This window comes from Drosophila erecta, unplaced genomic scaffold (genome assembly GCF_003286155.1).
Source record: "Drosophila erecta strain 14021-0224.00,06,07 unplaced genomic scaffold, DereRS2 tig00000092-arrow-pilon, whole genome shotgun sequence".
NCBI lineage: Eukaryota > Metazoa > Arthropoda > Insecta > Diptera > Drosophilidae > Drosophila > Drosophila erecta.
Genome location: NW_020825207.1, coordinates 5,347,468 through 5,364,157, shown reverse-complemented (window position 1 = coordinate 5,364,157; position 16,690 = coordinate 5,347,468). Strand labels below are relative to the sequence as shown.

Sequence of the window (16,690 nt, the reverse complement as noted above, 5' to 3'; positions counted from 1 at the left end):
TGAGAGCCCGAAGATGCAAAGGGGCTGTGGAAAAAACAATGCAAAAACTTTGTTTACTTTGCCAGCCTGTCTTATCGCTCGCTCCACTGGCCACAAAATAATTACCGAAGCCAGTTCCAAGCTCCCCAAGTGAAGAAAATCATCCGGTAGAATTGAGTTCTTTTGGGCAGGGCGTGGTGGCCAGCCCATATCACAAATCTCGGGAGCCTAGAGAGCTAGAGAGTCCGGGTATGGCCCATGGGCTTGAGAGCGAGTATGGCCAGCACTTTGGCACTTCAGCTAAATGACTGCATTTAAAAAACTGTTGCCGACTTCCGTTTCGGCCGTTTCACTCCTTTGGCATATGCTCGAGGTGATTAAGTGCGATTCGAGGCGTGGAGGCAGATAATTTCTGATATTTTATAGCCCCGGTGGTGTGTGGAGTGTTGGGAATGCTAAATGGGCAAATGGAGGAGCCTCCCAAGTCCGTCCGTTCAGCGAGAGGTGTGAGATTTGCGAGCCAGGCCAGGCTTGTTTTAACGGCACTTTAAGCCACTCAGGCGAACAAGTTAAGAACGGAAAGATCGCTTTTTCTCAAGTGGCCTGAATGCTATTTCTTCACTGGCATCTCTGGCCGTGTCCTTCGCTGTAATCCAATGCCCCACCTACGGAACACCCACGCACCTATGCAAATAGACCCTAATCCCTGAGGAAACGCCCCCACGGAAAGTACAGTGTGCTAAATGCAAAGCGAGATACATTGTTGCCACGATGCCTTTATGGTCAGAATGATTTCCTGTAACTGCAGCCAGATCTCTTCTCCTTCTTCCAGATTCTCCACCGAATCTCTGCCTTTCTTACTTTAGTTGGTCAAAATCTGGATTTTGTGGTTGCGTGCATTGAACTTTGCGAACATTTCGGGTTGCAGAATCAGTTTCGGCTCGTTGTTGTTCTTGTTTTGGTGTTTGTGGCGGGTTCAAGTGAATTATTCATGTTGTCATGTCGAATCGGCGGAAGGCGGGTAGGTTCGAATTCGAAGCTGCAAACGAAATTGCATTCTGCCAACGCAGCAGAGTTACACAGAGAAAAATGTAGCTTCGTTTCATAGCAACATCTTTAACTTATTCCCTTTTTTTAGTAACACTGAGGAACTATTCTTCCTCATTCACTAACTTTTGGTGATTCTCTGCTGGTTACTTTCACGATTATTCAATATAAAGTTGAAACTTAACATTTTCGTTCCGTGTCTCAATTCTGCTGACTTTGTGATAGCTTTGTTTTTCAGTTTATTTGGTGTCGAATGCGGTTCCTCCTGCTGTTTTCCATAAAAATTCCTGCAACATGAGTTTCCCAAAGTAGATGCAGCATCTACACGCTGTTTCTGCCTCTGCTTGTAAGGAAACAAATATAACACAATATTTTTAATTAAATGACAAGACCAACTTTTGTTTAGCCACACTTCATCGGCAAAACTTTATTTGCTGGAACAGAAGTTGTCATTGTTGGCAGATGAAAAGCCAGGCATAATGCAAATCTCTTGAAAAAGAAACCGAAGAAGACAACTCGCATCGACCATCAATAAGTGCCACAGAAGTAAGATATTTCCGAGTCCTTTGAGCGGCACTTAGTCATGCATATATGTATGTACATATTATTATATAGTATACTCGTTCATCTTAAGAACACAGTACCTTCGAAAGACCAACAATTTCCGGCGCTTTGTCAACACTTCAGAGTGATGTCCGCGCTTTAAACACCATTGAGGGACTTTGCATCGGGTCGTAATTAGTCTGCATTCAACGGAGAAGAAGTGACCTCATTCGAGACCTCTAAACACTCTCTCCCCGACCGAATGTGCCATTCTTTCTTCCCTCCTTGCTCTTTGTCACATTGCGACACAGCGCCCCAGGCTATAACCACCATATGGAAATGTTTATTTTGACAAGCGCACCCTCGGAGGAAGCGGAAAAAATGTGTCCAGGAATATGAAAAGGGGTGCGAAATTAGAATAACATGTCACTCATATATTGTATCACGTAATGCGGCTAAATATGCTCCTGGCCACGGGGAAAAGCCAGCGAGCAGATGGGTGGGGCGACTCGCCCAGGACTCTAAACAATTGCCACAATTCCCAGGCTAAGAGCGGGGAAATATATGACCAGAAAAGTGAAAACAAAGAGCGCCAGCAAATAAACACGAAAATGGGAACAGGACCTCGCACGTGAGTTTTTGGTACACGGTAATTGTAGGATCCTTCTATATAATCAACTAGCTTGTTTAGCACGATAGGAAAGACGTGTGGAAGGCTTCAGTTCAAGGATCAAAAGAATACTTTGAAATGATGTTGCATAATTTGTTATCTAACTTTATAATATACTGTAAGGAAAATGTCTTATTTTGACTGAGTGTACTATCCATTTCATAGTTATTCAACTTAATTCATAGTTATCAACCTTAATTTATGCATTACCATAGGGTACTAAATGGTCGAGAAGTCGTGTAAGTCCATTGTCACTTTTTTTTCCAGCCAGTTACACCCATGTTAGTAAAGTTTTTTTTTAATTACATGCCCACCGCATAAAGCTTGTAGTTATGCGAGAAAATGCTTTTAATTAAATCTGGCATTAAGTCCTGCGACTTATGACATGCCATGACCTAAAAATTTTTTCAAAGATTTTTCATTCCATTTGCATATGACATACCCGACAATTTTTTACGAGCACACTTTTTTGGGGGTCCTTTTTCTTAGAACTGGCATTGATAAATTTCGCAGCTGATAAGGCGGCTCCCCCACGACCATTTTTACTTTTAGGGGTGGCTTTCCTTCCTCGATTTGGAGGGCGAAGGGACGAGATTCAGCGCAGGACCTTTAATTTGTTTGCATTATTTGCGCTTTTTGCGGGGATTTCCATTATCCCTCCCTCATTCCCTCATTTCCTGCGCTTGTTTATTTCTTGAGCCGAAAATTGAAATACGATAAGCCTATAAACCACCACTGGTTTAGTTTTCCAACCAAATCAATCAGTCCATGTATTGTGCAGCTGCCTACCGATCCGGTCTAATCTTCTTCTGGGACCCTAAGCTCGACCTGAAACTGTGGCTGATCCTAAAACCTAATTGCATTTTGGCCTGCACTGGTTCTACCTGCCCTTACCTGATCCCTTAAGATCACTTGTTTCCTGGGCTTGAGCTAATGATAATGACTCTAACGGCTACCATTTTGCCTGGTCGTATTTCTTCGATTTCGGAATACCTTTTTTCACAGGAAATCGTGTTTGTTTTGGCTTAAATAATCATAAACAAGTGCGTAGGTTCTCAATTCATGTTGTGCAGTGTTTAATTTATCTCGTTTCAAGCGAAGCTCATTAGTAGTGTTCGAGTTTTGAAGCACTATCGCAACCTTCCAATTTCAAGTTCTTATCTGCAGGTGATATGGTGGTGTGCAATTACGCTGAATTACCAGGGGTGATTGGCACATGTGGCTTGAATGGGTTAGGGTTTTCGAAAGTGCATAAAGTTTACGAGTGTACAAAAATAACGAGAGGTGCGAAATTTGATTGCTTATCGGCTCAGTACGCCGTTGACATCACCTTTGCACATGAGGGCTTTTGGGGACCCAGTGCCTGTTTTCTAGCACGTCGACCAGACAGACACCCAGTCGCCAGAACTGTACTTGTATTAATATTTGTCAAAATACAGATATCGAACTTTACTGTCCCGAATACACAATATAGATAGGGAATTGTACAAAGAGTAAAGTACAGATAGTGTCATGAAATATGGCGGATGAGTGAAGTGAACTTAAAATTGCTGGACTGATAAACCCTGAATGCTTTTTTCTGTTATACGTAATATTCATTGATTTGTAATCTTACTTTTTAAAATGGTTTAAACATTTCCTGTGTAATTAATCTAACGAATTCATACAACTTCTTGGATTCCTCCTTCTTGTCGTAGAGGCTATAAAGCGACAGTAGCTCAAAGAAGCTGGGTTCCAAGAATTATAGTTCAATCATACATAAATATTTTTATATCTTTCTTAAACTGTTCAATAATTGACAATATACATAGGTCTGTTTCGGCAATGTAGCTTGGATATCATGAATCTTTGGTTTGAATTTATAGATCGACAAACTTCACTACAGCCACATTTACCACATTTGTGCAAACTATTTATCATTTTAGATCAAAGAGCTCACCTTGACTTGCCAAACTGCTTCCAATCAGCTGGAATATGAGACAACTGCTGACCAGCCAATTCCGAAAAGTCCTGCTGCTTTTGTTTGTTGTGATGGCCATTTTCTGTTTGATTTTTCGCTGATTTGGCTGGAAACCGTAGTATGCGATCGGAGGTAATTTGAATGGCTCAGGTTTATTTGAATTTTTCGATTTGTTTACAACATTTTGGCTCGATTCTCGCCAATCGTCGATTGCGTCTCCTATTCGTATCCTTTGCGCCCACACACACACACACACTCAAGCGTTGGTACGCGACGCAACACTTACACGCGACTTTTGCTCACTCCACTTTTGTTGTGTATTCTTCAGCGATTTTTTCTTTTGATTCTCTTGTTTTACGGCATTCGCATCAATCGCTTACGCGTTTTTGTTTTGCCGGCATTCACCGCGTAGTTTTGTTGTTTCAGGTCTTGTTGTTGCACGCCTGCAAGCGGAGCATTTTTACAACAACAGAAAATACTATCAACAAATTGCACACACACACTCGAGTAAGAAGCGTCGTCTCGCTCTAACCTTCGGCAGGCATCAGGACTTGCAGCTGCAGTTCTTTTTAAATCACATTTTCATTGGGTTTCTGTATTATTTGCGTGCCTTTTTGTCTTATTTTCGATTTTGGATGCACTTATTTTAATTTTCGACCTCTTATCGATGGATTTTACTATTGGCAAACGCGTTTTCTCGCCACTGAAATGTATACATGCGCGCAACGACCTCGACGACCGAAAAAAAATCCGAAACTGTCGAAAAAATCCCTAGCTGCGCGGGTGATGCGAAAACACATCCGTCATCGATACTTATCGATTGCCGTACGGCTATCGATATTTGACGAAGATTTGATTTTCTCAAAAGAAATATGACCCGTTTATATTGAATATTAATTACATATTATAATTATATTATAATTGAGCATATGTAGAAGAGGAATCAATGTTTACCTTAATCATAACATAGTTTGAAAGCTGACATCGACAATTTAACGCAATCGATGGCGGAGCGCACACCACCGAAAACGCGTTAGGAACAGTTAGAGAGATTATACCATTTGGCGCGAAATTTAAAAATTTTGTTTTTTTCATTTCTTAATTTTTTCGCAATTTTCACCGATATCCCAGAAATTTATGAAATTTCTCTTTCGCAATTCCACTAGCTGAGTTATGGTTATCTGATAGTCGGGGAACTCGACCATAACATTCTATTTTGGTTTTATTTTTACTTTAGATAAAATATTTTTCAATTTACCTTAGAACAAATATGGCTAACCCCGTCAAATTCATGTGCTTCAACTTTCTCCCCGACTAATCTTGTGCATAATAACGTTATTTCTATAAAAATGCTTTGGTAAAAAACTTTATGCTTAAGATAATGGGAAAATCGCCTGTTTGAAATGCATTCTTCGCAGTTTTTTGATTGCCACCCCCGAGCAACCGACGTGCAGACAGGTTGTGGTCAAAAGTTGTGGCTCTAAAAAATGCATGTGGCAAAGGAACAGTCATTTAAAAACCGCCGACCAACAACCAGGAACTTTGAAGCCTGAAAAAAATGAACATATCAGTTTTCGCCTCTCAGAAATGTGAACGCAATAAAAAATCCGACCAAGGCCGACAATTTGTCTGATGGGCGGGGGGCGTGGCGTGGAAATGATAAATTTCACATTAAATGCCAGCGCTTAAACGAAAGCATCGTAAAAATAAACGACGGGCTGAAAAAGAAGGAGGGGAGGCCTTTTTTGGGACTGCCAGGCCGCAAAAATAAGTGAAATGAAATTCCCTTCATTAGCGTATCATCCGTATGCCCGCCAAATGTGGGTCAAGTTTCGAGGACTTATCAAATTACCAGGACCGTAGATTTTTCGCTGCTAATTGCAGGTTTTTAAAAGCGGCACACATTTCCTTGCCAGACGCCACTGCAATTTTCAGTTTTAATTAATTCGAGCTACCGAGTCTCCCTGTATCTGTTCTGCATCCGCATCCGCATCCGCATCCCTGTATCTGTTCTGCCAGTTTGAAGTTGGCTGGGAAACTTCTGGGCACCCACAAAACGCGGCGACTGATGGTGATTTGGATCCTGGCTCGGATGTGCCTCCCATTCAAAGCTTTTAGATGCCGACATGAAAAGGCGCTTAAGTGAATTAAGCCGGTGTGTGGTAATATATAAATTAAGACATGCATTTCGGAAATGGAAATAGCTTAAATATATAAAAGGTTTGCGGACTAAACTTGCTAAAATCATTGTCTTCGGCACTAATAAATGGTTTAACTAGGGCTGAATAAATAAAGTAAAGATTTGAAATCGAAAGAATTAAATGCTTTATATTTATGAAAACTGTTTCAAGAAACTTTGTGCTTTCAAAAAGTTTAGAACAATGTGTACAAGTAATTTGGATTTTAAAGGCGTTATACATATAGAGTTCAAAGTATTTCTTGTTTATTAAAACGTAATTAATGAGGGCTTACCATTATTTATGTGCATTACCACCACTTTGATTTTCAGACGGCTAAAACCATTGGGCCTTTACCCCACTTAATTGGCGGCGACAGTCGGCGCGGCAGCAACAACAATGCTAAGTAATGGCAGGCAGGCCGGTGAGAACAATAACAAAGTAAGTTAAATTAAGTTAGCGTCTGCAGACAACAAATCTCGGCTTGTGTGCCTGTCCATATGCTCATTGCGCATAAATCAAAATCAACTTGTAAATTTAATATGTCGCTGTGTTTTTCTTGTTTCCACTCCTTTTTTCTCGTTTTTTGTGGCGCTTGCCAGAGATCCGACGATGATTTATGCTGATGTATTTTGAGCGCCAACGAATTGCCGAGAAAATACAACAAAAACAGTGGTGGGGATTACAGAAAAATAATCAATCGAATGTGCAAAAACAAGAGAGAATGCTATGCTCGAGTTGCTCGACTATCAGATACCCGTTACTCGCCACCAGTGGCAGTGGCAAACAAGAGAGAAGAAAGTAATCCTTTTGAGTTTGCATTGTAATGGCCATCCTAGTAATTCTGATCAAGAACATAATATATATACTTTATAGGGTAGGAAAATCTGCTATCAATCATTGTTTAAGCATCATAAGCTAATTGCTTTTGTGGTTTTCTTTGTTAAGTTAATTTGTATAAATTTCTTGTAAGAACAGCTAATTGATATGCAGGGCGGAAATATAAAAAAAAAAAAAAAAAACACACACAATATAATTGTCACACTTTTAAATTAATTGGAAATAACTTCGTGAACCTGAAACCGAGTCAATGGATACTGAAATATGCTTATTTTGGGACCTGGTGACAGTTTGACACTTTGCTTTCGATGTTTTGATGTGGATCTGGGTCTCGGTCTTGGTCGTGGTATATAATAGTGGTCTGTGGCGGTACGTGGCTCATGAGTTAGGGATCTGTGGAAAAAGCAGTTCAAGTTTTCCCAAGGAAAGCTAATATTTTGTGTGAGGTGAAAAGCATAAGTGGAAACGAAAGCGAAATTAGGTTGTCTTTAAAAGAGGGGGGTTTAAGTGGGATTGGGTGACTTCCAATGGCATAAACAGATCCAGATCCAGATCCACATCCACGCCAAGTGCAAGTATGATGCATGTGGGGCTGTCTCAGTTTTGAGTGCAGGGAGCAAAATAAATGAGTTTGTCAGCCGGCAGCGACATGATTTGATAATTGGTTTTAAAAGAAATTCGAAAGCTGAAGTTGCAGTTGCATTTGTGGGGGAAACACAGGAAATGGAAATAGTTTGCAAGAGTTTTTTGACAGTGAGAAGATAAGTTAACTTTTAATAGCAAATTTCAAAAGGCGTTCCCATATTTTATTGGAGCCAGTCAAATTTAGAAATATATGATTTAATGGCAAATGTTTTCCCTTAGCACAATTTACTGTCCAAATATCCTTTATAGCTTTGACCTATACTTGCCACATCGGTTTATGACCACAAAACTTTTGGCCAATGACACTTAAGTGTTGGGTTCCGCGAAAGTGGCTTAAAGAATAAATGGAAATGACTTGACAGGGTCGAAAGACTGACTCACAGAAGTTTGGGCCTTTGGGTGGGGCGATATGGGGGCACTCACCCAGATTGCGAGTCATTTCAAAGTTCGATACGGTTATGTAAGACCACCACTCCATTCCCACTCCAAATGACGCATATTTGGGAAAAGGGAAATAAAATCAGCATAATTCCTGACACTCTGGCGGTTTTGGGACTGAATTCCCGAACGGTTAAGTGACACATCTTAATTACACGGCCCCACAAAATTTCATCCTAACTCTCAATGGGTATTCATCCGTCTCTTGGGCGCCCATAATAGACTCATTAACTTGCATTTGGCTGGGTAAGCTGCTGAGCTGAAATGAATCCGGCTGTCTGCGTTCGTTTTGTGCAGTTTTGTATCTTGTGTTCTGCATGCGGCATGTTGCATGCTGCATGTTGCACGCTGCTCACTGCTCATTGTTGTCGTTGGGGCGTGCAGTAGCACTTGTCGGTGGCCATAAATTAAAGTTGTGGCTCCCCTTATGGTGGGAAATATTTGTCGCATGCCAAAAATTGTACAAGCGACAGCATTTTCAACATGTTGGCGGCAGAAATTGCATTTCATGGCCTGCCTGGGCTGTCGGATCCCCGATCCCAAATTAAATACTTGCAGCTGTTGCCGATGGAACAGGATGGGTGGGCGTCTAGCCAAGAAAGCATATCCTTGCCAATGGTCAGTCAAGTTCAAGTCCAGGCTAAGGATAAAAAGGAGCAGATTTAGTGGAGCTTAAAACTGGCAGCAGCTGGCAAATAAAAGCAATGAAAAACTAAAGAAAACTCCTTCTAGAAACGGTTTACAGCTTATATTACAATTGAATTTTAAATAAATTCATATGTAACTACATAAAAGTATGCGATGTATACAAATATCGCAACAATAATTCATGAAACGTAAACTAGTGAAGAAAGTACAATTCAGCTTTAATTTGTTTAAAGTTTTCCCCACTTTCCCCAAATATCAAACGTTTTCGCTATTAGCCTGTCGTAAGAAATTAATTAAGAGGCTCCTGCACTTTTCGGCAATTGCAGGAAGACAACTTGGGGCCAATAAATCCTTCAGCCTGTCACAAAATTCCTTGGAGTCCTGCTCCTTTTGACAAGCTGGCAGGTAGAAGATAAGCGGAAGAAGTTCACTTTAAGTGGAGCAGCAACTCCCTGCTGACGTAGACAAATTAGTGCAGTTAAAATTAGCAGGCGACTAATTTGATTACGAGTTGATGAAAAATATCTCATCATGTCCTACAGATTTTAATAGGCGGCAGAGCATTTTCAGGAAAACTCCTCTGCAGTTTGCACATAATTAAAACACAACTGGAAACGCAAGCAGACAAATGGGTGTTGGTGTACAAAAGAAAGCCAAGTTTATGTTCAGCAAATCGAGAGAATATGCCTAATTGCCACTGGAATGTGTCTGCTTTGCTTTGTCAAAATTTTCGCACAAATATTGACAGTCGCAGACAGAGATTTTGATTGCGAAATGCAAGAGTCTCACATCTCTCAGCCACAGGCCAAAAATGTTGAGTAAATATTTAGCCAACAAACAATAATGACTTGCTCTAAATGGAAAACGAAATGGAAGAGAATGCTGTTGATTCAAGTGCTGGCTTAATTTAGTGACAGGGTGAAATATTCCCAGGAAAGATCTACCATTTCGAGGGCGAAAGTGCATTAAAGTTGGCCAAAGATACACACCAGGCAACCCTAATGACCATATATTCCGTTCACACATAGGTAAGTAATACTTCGCTCATCAATCATCCGCTGTGTGAAGCTTGTAGCGAAAACGTTTAAACGTGACTTCCGATTTTGGGGAGCAGAATACCGTATACCGAGTACCGAAACCCGAGACCCCCAAGTCCCGAAATCGTGTGTTGATGCTAGCTGGCCACTAAGTGAAATATTTATTACAGCCATGTATTTTTATCTATGCCAGTGCAAGGTGCCAACGCTCGTGGCCATTTCCATTGCGGGATTGACCCCCCAAAATCGTCTCGTGAACCCGGCATAAATCAATTATTTTGGGATTGCCGTTTAACGACCCGCCGGCCGCATTCATAAGGTAAAGCGACTCATATCTGATGCATTCACATGCTCGCCTGCACTCGTAAATTGCAATGAACCCTTTTAAGCGGACCGCAAATTCGATTTGACCTTTCGGCTTCACTTTTTGCCTTTCTGCAGCTTCGGCTGGTCGGCGTAAACACGTTTGCCAGAGCCTAATTGTCCATAATGGTAGCATGAACACTTTGTAGTTTATGATTAAGTTTCGCAAGATAATTTCATATTTTCAATAACGTAAGCATTGCATTTAAAGCCGGTGAAAAAAAAAATGTAAATTTAAAACTAAAGCTAAAATATACGAGTATAAATATGTATTCCTTCTTTTTTACTAAACTTAATGCAAAGAGAAGCTTTTCTATAGGATTAGGTGGCGCCACCTAGCGGAAACAGTGCTGCCCATCATAAGAACGCAAAAGGCGCGTTTTTTTGAATCACTCGAGTGAAATGATACTTTTTAGGTAATACTAGTTCAACAATTTTTATCTTCTTGAAATAATTCTGCATATCTTAAGAACGGATACATTTGATACAAAAGGAGTGTTTTATCACCTTGGATTGTAATGGTTTCGTTTTTCGGCTGTAGTCTTATTTTAGTGAGCGACTTTGCAGGTTGCTTGGTGGCGTCTCTTATCACGTCTCTGGCACTCCACGCTGCAGTAGGATGCAGTAAAGCAGCAGTTGAAGACAGCCTCCTCCAGGCAATGGTAGCACCACTGTTTCCTTTTAACTGCTTCCAGCTTCCTTTGCGTGTCTGAGAGCTCTCTTCGGCACTTTAGGAGATTCTCATGCGCCTGCAGTATTTCGGCGGTTAGATTATCATATGCCACGGAGTCGGCAATCCCACGAATGGGCACCGGCGATGGGGTATCAGAGGTGGTGTTATTGAACCGCCGCTTCTTCGCAGCGCCGGGAGTGGCCGGAGTCGATGGGCGTCCTCGTTTGACGGACGCACTCGTTTCCGTGGACTCCGAGCAGTGGGACACAGCCACCTTAATGAGATTCTCGGCAACGGTGGGATCTGCATGGAAGCCGAATAGCGAGGCGGAATAGTGGGACAACATCAGGTGGCACTGCAGTTCTCTTAACGCAGCGCTCAGAGCTCGGGAGTTCCGTGGCTTGATATGCGACTGAATGTCCGACTCTATGGGAGTAATATCACGTTCTGAGATGAGGGCCCGGGAATGAGTGCCACCAAAAAAGCGGACGTCGTACTTGATTGGCTGACGTTTGGAAACGCTCATCACCTGAAAAGGAATTATATATATGAGAATATATTATATATTAAATATAATATCTACGCACCTTTGCTGGCCACGGCGGTGAGCCCGCCTGCTTTGCAAAAACCAACTCGTGCCGCTGAAGACATGGCTTGGCGAACCACAGATCTGACAGGCTGCCCTCGTTGGAATACCTGTAGCAGTCGGGGCATCGACGGATTTCGCGGATATCGTGCGTTACATCTCTCAGCAGCCACTTGGTGGCATTGTACTCAACGCTCTTGGGCCCAAAGAACACGGCTATGTTGTGCTGCAGATCAAGCAGATCCACCAAGAACTCAGTTAAGTACGTATACTTTTCCGCCTTAATATTTCGCTCGATGTCGCCCAGACCCAACATCTTTGTCTTGAAGAGGATCCGCTTAACCAGCGCCTTGTCGCGCTCGTTCCAGTGCTTGGCCATGTACTTGGTCACATCCATGGAGATCCAGGAGTAATGCTTGTCCCAGGAGTATTTCAAAAGGCAGCACAGCTCCTGCTTATCGAGCTGCGGTGGGTTGTGCAGAGCGGCCAGGGCGAGCAAACGGCAGTGGGTGCAGCGCTCCAGATCGCTCCCCTCATCGCTATCCAAACTGCTCTGGAGTTCGTCCTTGATCCTGGCCAGCTTTCGCTGGCGCACACCCTTTTGTTCGCTCACAAAGAAGACGTCGTCATCCCACTCGATGTTCTCGTGCTTTAGGAAATCCGTAGTGTCTAATGAAGTCTGATTGATGTTGCTATTATGATCAAGCAGGGGCGTTGGCGTTCGGGGAGTCTCCAAGTTCTGGGTGTTGTTAAGGGGCTGATTGTCCGGTTCGTTGACTGGGAACCGGTAAGGTTGACCCTTGTCCGAGGGCACTGAATAGTTGGGCTTTTCAGGATCCTGGCGCTGGCACGTCTCGTGGAAGGAGCGATCGCAGGATATGCATTTCTTAAGGACTCCGGGCAAATGGCACTCGAAGCAGTATGGATCACTTGACGAGCTGGGCAGTCTGCTTACTTTTTGGCAAAAGGTGAGGACCAGACGCTTGGTCTTTCCGCCGCCTGCCCTGGGCAGCAATATGCCTCGCTCCGTGGCATTTTTCACTGACGAACTGGCTGCCTCTGAAGAAGAGTTTAAGATGTTAACGCAATGTTTTGGATTGGATATGCCTTGGTTCACTTGCCTGCACTCATAAAATTCAGCAGAGAGCGCTCCAGGACTGTCGCCGGCTGCCCAACGCCTTTCTTCAGCTTGTGCATCCAGATTCGGATGGCTGAAGGCGGAAAATCGCTTGCCATTTCATTTGCGTTTTAGTTTTTTTGGGAATGGAATCAATTTTTGGCCAACTGGAAGTGTTGCCGGACGGCTGGATTGGGTGAAATCGCGTTGCCAGCTGTGGTGCTGCCACCTCGGAAAACTTTAAATTAACATACAATTTTAAAGTTGTTTTCAGTTTATACATAAAAGTAAGTTTGTAGTTAGTTGCATGTCGTTATTTATATGTAAAACCGATCAATCGAGCTTATTTCAGTGACACCTTGTTAGGACTTGTAATAATGGTATTCCTCGATGGCATTTTAACACGGATCAGCGACGGTAACACTGCTGAAAACAAAAAATATACACAACTTATACAATCCCACACAAAAGCGAAGCAAAGGAGCCGTGTCTAGAGGAGCGGAGGACTCGGAGGTGACCCCGAAGACATGGCCATGCTCACGCGATTGACCAGCAGCGGCACCACCACGGTGGCCGGAGCACCCGGATCACCCAAGGGTCTGCAGCGTTTTCAAAACTACATCTCGGCCTTCTTGTGGCCGGGAACGCAGCGGCAACGGAGGAAGTCCACACAGCTCGACCCCATGGACTGCTTCACCAACGACCTTGTGACCAGGAAGACCCAGAAGTGGGAGGAGCTGCGCGACAGTCTGATTAAGAGACCATCGACCGGAACCCTGGAGGCGGATGCCAATTGCAATGTGGGAACGCAGGGAAAGGCTGGTAGTACTTCCACCAGCTTTAGCCAGAACGTGGGTCTTATGTCCAAGGGCATGATGAGTGATCTAAATGCGCTGCGCTCCCCACAACTGGGACTGGATATCAGATCCCTGTCGCAGGCTCAGCTGGACAACCTGCTGATGGCCACGTTGGAGACTAAGAACAAGCTGGACTTTCTCTACCTGATCCGCCAGTGCATCCGCTGTAACCTGTTGCCCTCCAACGAGGTGTTCGTGTCGTGTCTAAAGTATTTGAGTGCGCAACGCAAGCTTCAGCAGTTGGAAGCACTAGCGGAGACCTGTCGCCAGCAGGAGCACCCCTTTTCGCAGACCTACGCGGATCTGGCACCTTTCCGGGCCATCGCCCTGTGGAACAATGGTAACGCCGACGTGGCCCTGATGACTCTTCACCGCGGTTACGGAGTAAGCATGACTTCGGAGGAGGGCAGGCGGATGGCGCGCACCGCTTTCCGTACCATTTCCGAGGAGACGCTGGCCCAGAAGAGTGAAGCGGTGCTAGTTTCGCTACTGGAGGTAGCGCGTGCCATTCACCGCGAGCACAAGGACATCTTTGTGGTGGCCTGTGTGTGGAAGCAATGCTTCGCTAGCGATTGGTTTTGCGATCAAAAGTCAGCGGCGGAACTGTTTGAGCACTACAAGGAGTTGCAAGAGCTGGTGGAGAGAAGGTAGGGTGGTAGAAGTTCTTTTAAGCCAAAGTTTTAATCACAATGTAATCTTCCTTGCAGAGCCAGTTCTTTGTGCTCTTCATTCCTGGCCCGCAACAATGTTGATGCCGTGCATCGGCTAATCGAGGCGTTTTTGCAGCACCAGCAGCGTTCGGCTTGCTCCAGCTGTCTGAACCTGCTCTTCAACTATCAATGTGAGTATCTGCATCCCCACCGAACATTGTGTAACTTCCGTTTCGTTTTAGATATGCGCAAGGATCTGCGAGCCTGCGCTGAGATTGTCAAATCCTGCAGCGAATTAGAGATGCCGCTAAATGAGCTGCAGAACGAACAGTTCCTCAGTCTGTTCCTCGACCAGAGCGATCCTGTGGAGTCTTCGGGAATGGCCAGCAAGTACAAGGCACCCAAGTCCTTCCAGTACAAGTTCTAGTCCCCAGTTTCGAACGTTAGGCCGTTGTCATCGTAGTTATAGCACAAGCGCTTGCACCATTGAGCAATATTGCAAGCATCTCCATTTAGGCCCCCACAAGGAATGTAGCGTCTCTTCAATAAATGTTATTTAATATCAATGTTCAGGTGGCCCCTTCATCCATCATGTTGCCTTCGGGCAGTTGGCCAGGCAAAATTCCTACGCAATCGTAGCACCGGGATATCAGGTGATTGCCGCAACGATGTTGCAAGCACTGTTGGCACCGCGTCCGGGATTTGGTGCCACGCTTGTTTCGAGCGCAAGGCTTGCACCTGCGATGCTTCTCCCCGTACCGACTAGCCAAGTTGATGCCCAAAGGTAGGCTTATCTTGTCGGGTGTTAGCACGCCTACGCTGTGAGATAGTTTAGCTTCGCCGGTCGCCTCACTAAGAAGCCGCTGACTGGACTGGCCCAGAATCTCGCAAATCTGCAGCCGCATGACGAGCGAAGTGCTTGTTGATCTTCGTTGAAGACGTCGCTGTAATCTCTGCTGAGTGAGGAAGAGTCCCAGCTGCCTTTGGAAGTCGCGCTGCTCCATAGCGGCATCTCCTTTGGGCGAAAGTCGTAACAGGATCCATGCATTTACGGCAGCCGCATTCAGCACAAAGTGAAGTAATTGCAGAAAAGGGTTGATCTGCTTTTTCAAGGACGCAGGCGTGGCATGGGCTGTGCTGAAGCGCTGGGAGATTTCGTGAAACTGTTGACATGCCTCTGAGGTTTGCTCATATGCCTGGACAGCATCCACTTGGGAGCTGAGACCGCAGCAGAAAACCGCTTCGCCATCGAGCGGTATGAGCTTTGAGCTGCCACTAAACAGGTGTGTTTCCGTGGGCCACTGTCGTGGCCAATGTGGCGAATTAGCCTCCAGCTTACCCAACGAGCTTATTTGCCGCTGCGCCAACTGTTCGCATTGTGTCAAGTTTAGATACCGTGATCCCAACGTCACATTTCTCCCCGTGGTCTTGAAATCGCAAATCAGTTGCTCTACATCCTTGTCCGGACATCTCTGGTTTCTGCTTACCACAGCATTGGTCATGTACAACGTCCTGGCATCACAGCAAAGGGTCATCCGTGACTTGGCCACTGAACAGAATGTCTCATCCACGGCCAACCAACTGCTGCAACCGTAGTAGGATCTGCAGTTGATTATGAGCCGCTGCCAGAGCTTTTGGCCCTCGGACCAGCCGCAATTCCCCGCCAGACACTCGGAAATGCTTTCAAAGCGAGCGAGGGACATGGATGCTCGAAATATGGCATTGCCCAGCTCCAGTGTCCACAGCTCATCCAATGGTCCATGGTACCGAGCATTTCGGAACACTCCACAGAGGTAGCTTAGACCCAAGAATGCCCGCAGCTCCACAACGTCTAGGGGTCTCTGGACACTTGTCGAAGTTCTTCGCTTGCGCATCTGTTCGTTGACATGGCGCAGTAGAGACCGCAGCATTTCATCATCGAAGAGGAGCATCCAGGCTTCCACCGCATTGGCAACTGTTCGGGCTGGTCCCTTGCCACAAGCCTGTTGACCCAAAAGAGGAAGATCATCTCCAGAAACATCCGGGCTCCTGGACACGCTCCATAGCTGCCCACATGGGGATGTGTAGTTTCCGGTATTATTAGGTGGACGACCACGTCCTCGCTTCGGGGCAGCTGGCCGGGCGGAATCCTCCTTCTTCAGCACCACGTCAGCCAGTTGGTCCTCGGTCATCAGCACATCGCCGTCCTCGAAAATCCAGGGAAAATTGCAGGCTGTTTCTTGTAGCGGATCGGAGTCATCTCCGTTGAAGGAGGCACTATGGGCTGTGGAATCGGGCGGCGGCAACTGCTCCTCCACCTCCATCTTTTCACCGTCTTCGTCTTCTTCCTCCTGGTCGCTACATTTTATATTCGCCAGTAGCTCCTCGTCCAGAACGCATTCCATTGCTTATTTATAAACTTGCAACAAAACAAACCTTGTAGGTCCCCGATAGGTTTGGACAATAACATATCGAGAATTT

General features: G+C 44.7%; 4 protein-coding genes across 5 annotated transcripts in view; 1 reads left to right on the top strand and 3 right to left on the bottom strand.

Annotated features, from left to right (window-relative positions):
* Positions 1-4,993, bottom strand: part of LOC6546797 (neogenin) — a 35,147-nt gene extending 30,154 nt beyond the window's left edge. For both annotated transcript variants that reach the window (XM_001975855.3, XM_015156128.2), the window contains exon 1: positions 4,179-4,993. In XM_001975855.3, the coding sequence (XP_001975891.2) occupies positions 4,179-4,278 (100 nt within the window). In that variant the 5' untranslated portion in view covers positions 4,279-4,993. The remainder of the gene's footprint in view (positions 1-4,178) is intronic.
* A 5,674-nt stretch (positions 4,994-10,667) lies between these two features.
* On the bottom strand, positions 10,668-12,959 carry LOC6546800. Its single transcript, XM_001975858.3, has 3 exons — positions 12,728-12,959; positions 11,608-12,665; positions 10,668-11,549 (listed from the first exon to the last, which is right to left on the bottom strand). The coding sequence occupies exons 1-3, from the start codon at positions 12,840-12,842 to the stop codon at positions 10,896-10,898; spliced, it is 1,827 nt and encodes a 608-aa protein (XP_001975894.2). The 5' UTR covers positions 12,843-12,959; the 3' UTR covers positions 10,668-10,895.
* Positions 12,960-13,095: 136 nt separating this feature from the next.
* LOC6546801 lies at positions 13,096-14,796 on the top strand. The gene is made up of 3 exons (XM_001975859.3): positions 13,096-14,227; positions 14,288-14,421; positions 14,473-14,796. The coding sequence occupies exons 1-3, from the start codon at positions 13,251-13,253 to the stop codon at positions 14,655-14,657; spliced, it is 1,296 nt and encodes a 431-aa protein (XP_001975895.1). The 5' UTR covers positions 13,096-13,250; the 3' UTR covers positions 14,658-14,796.
* LOC6546802 lies at positions 14,772-16,679 on the bottom strand. Its single transcript, XM_001975860.3, has one exon. It carries the CDS (start codon positions 16,612-16,614, stop codon positions 14,800-14,802), a length of 1,815 nt encoding a protein of 604 aa, XP_001975896.1. The 5' UTR covers positions 16,615-16,679; the 3' UTR covers positions 14,772-14,799.
* Between the last annotated feature and the right edge of the window lie 11 nt (positions 16,680-16,690).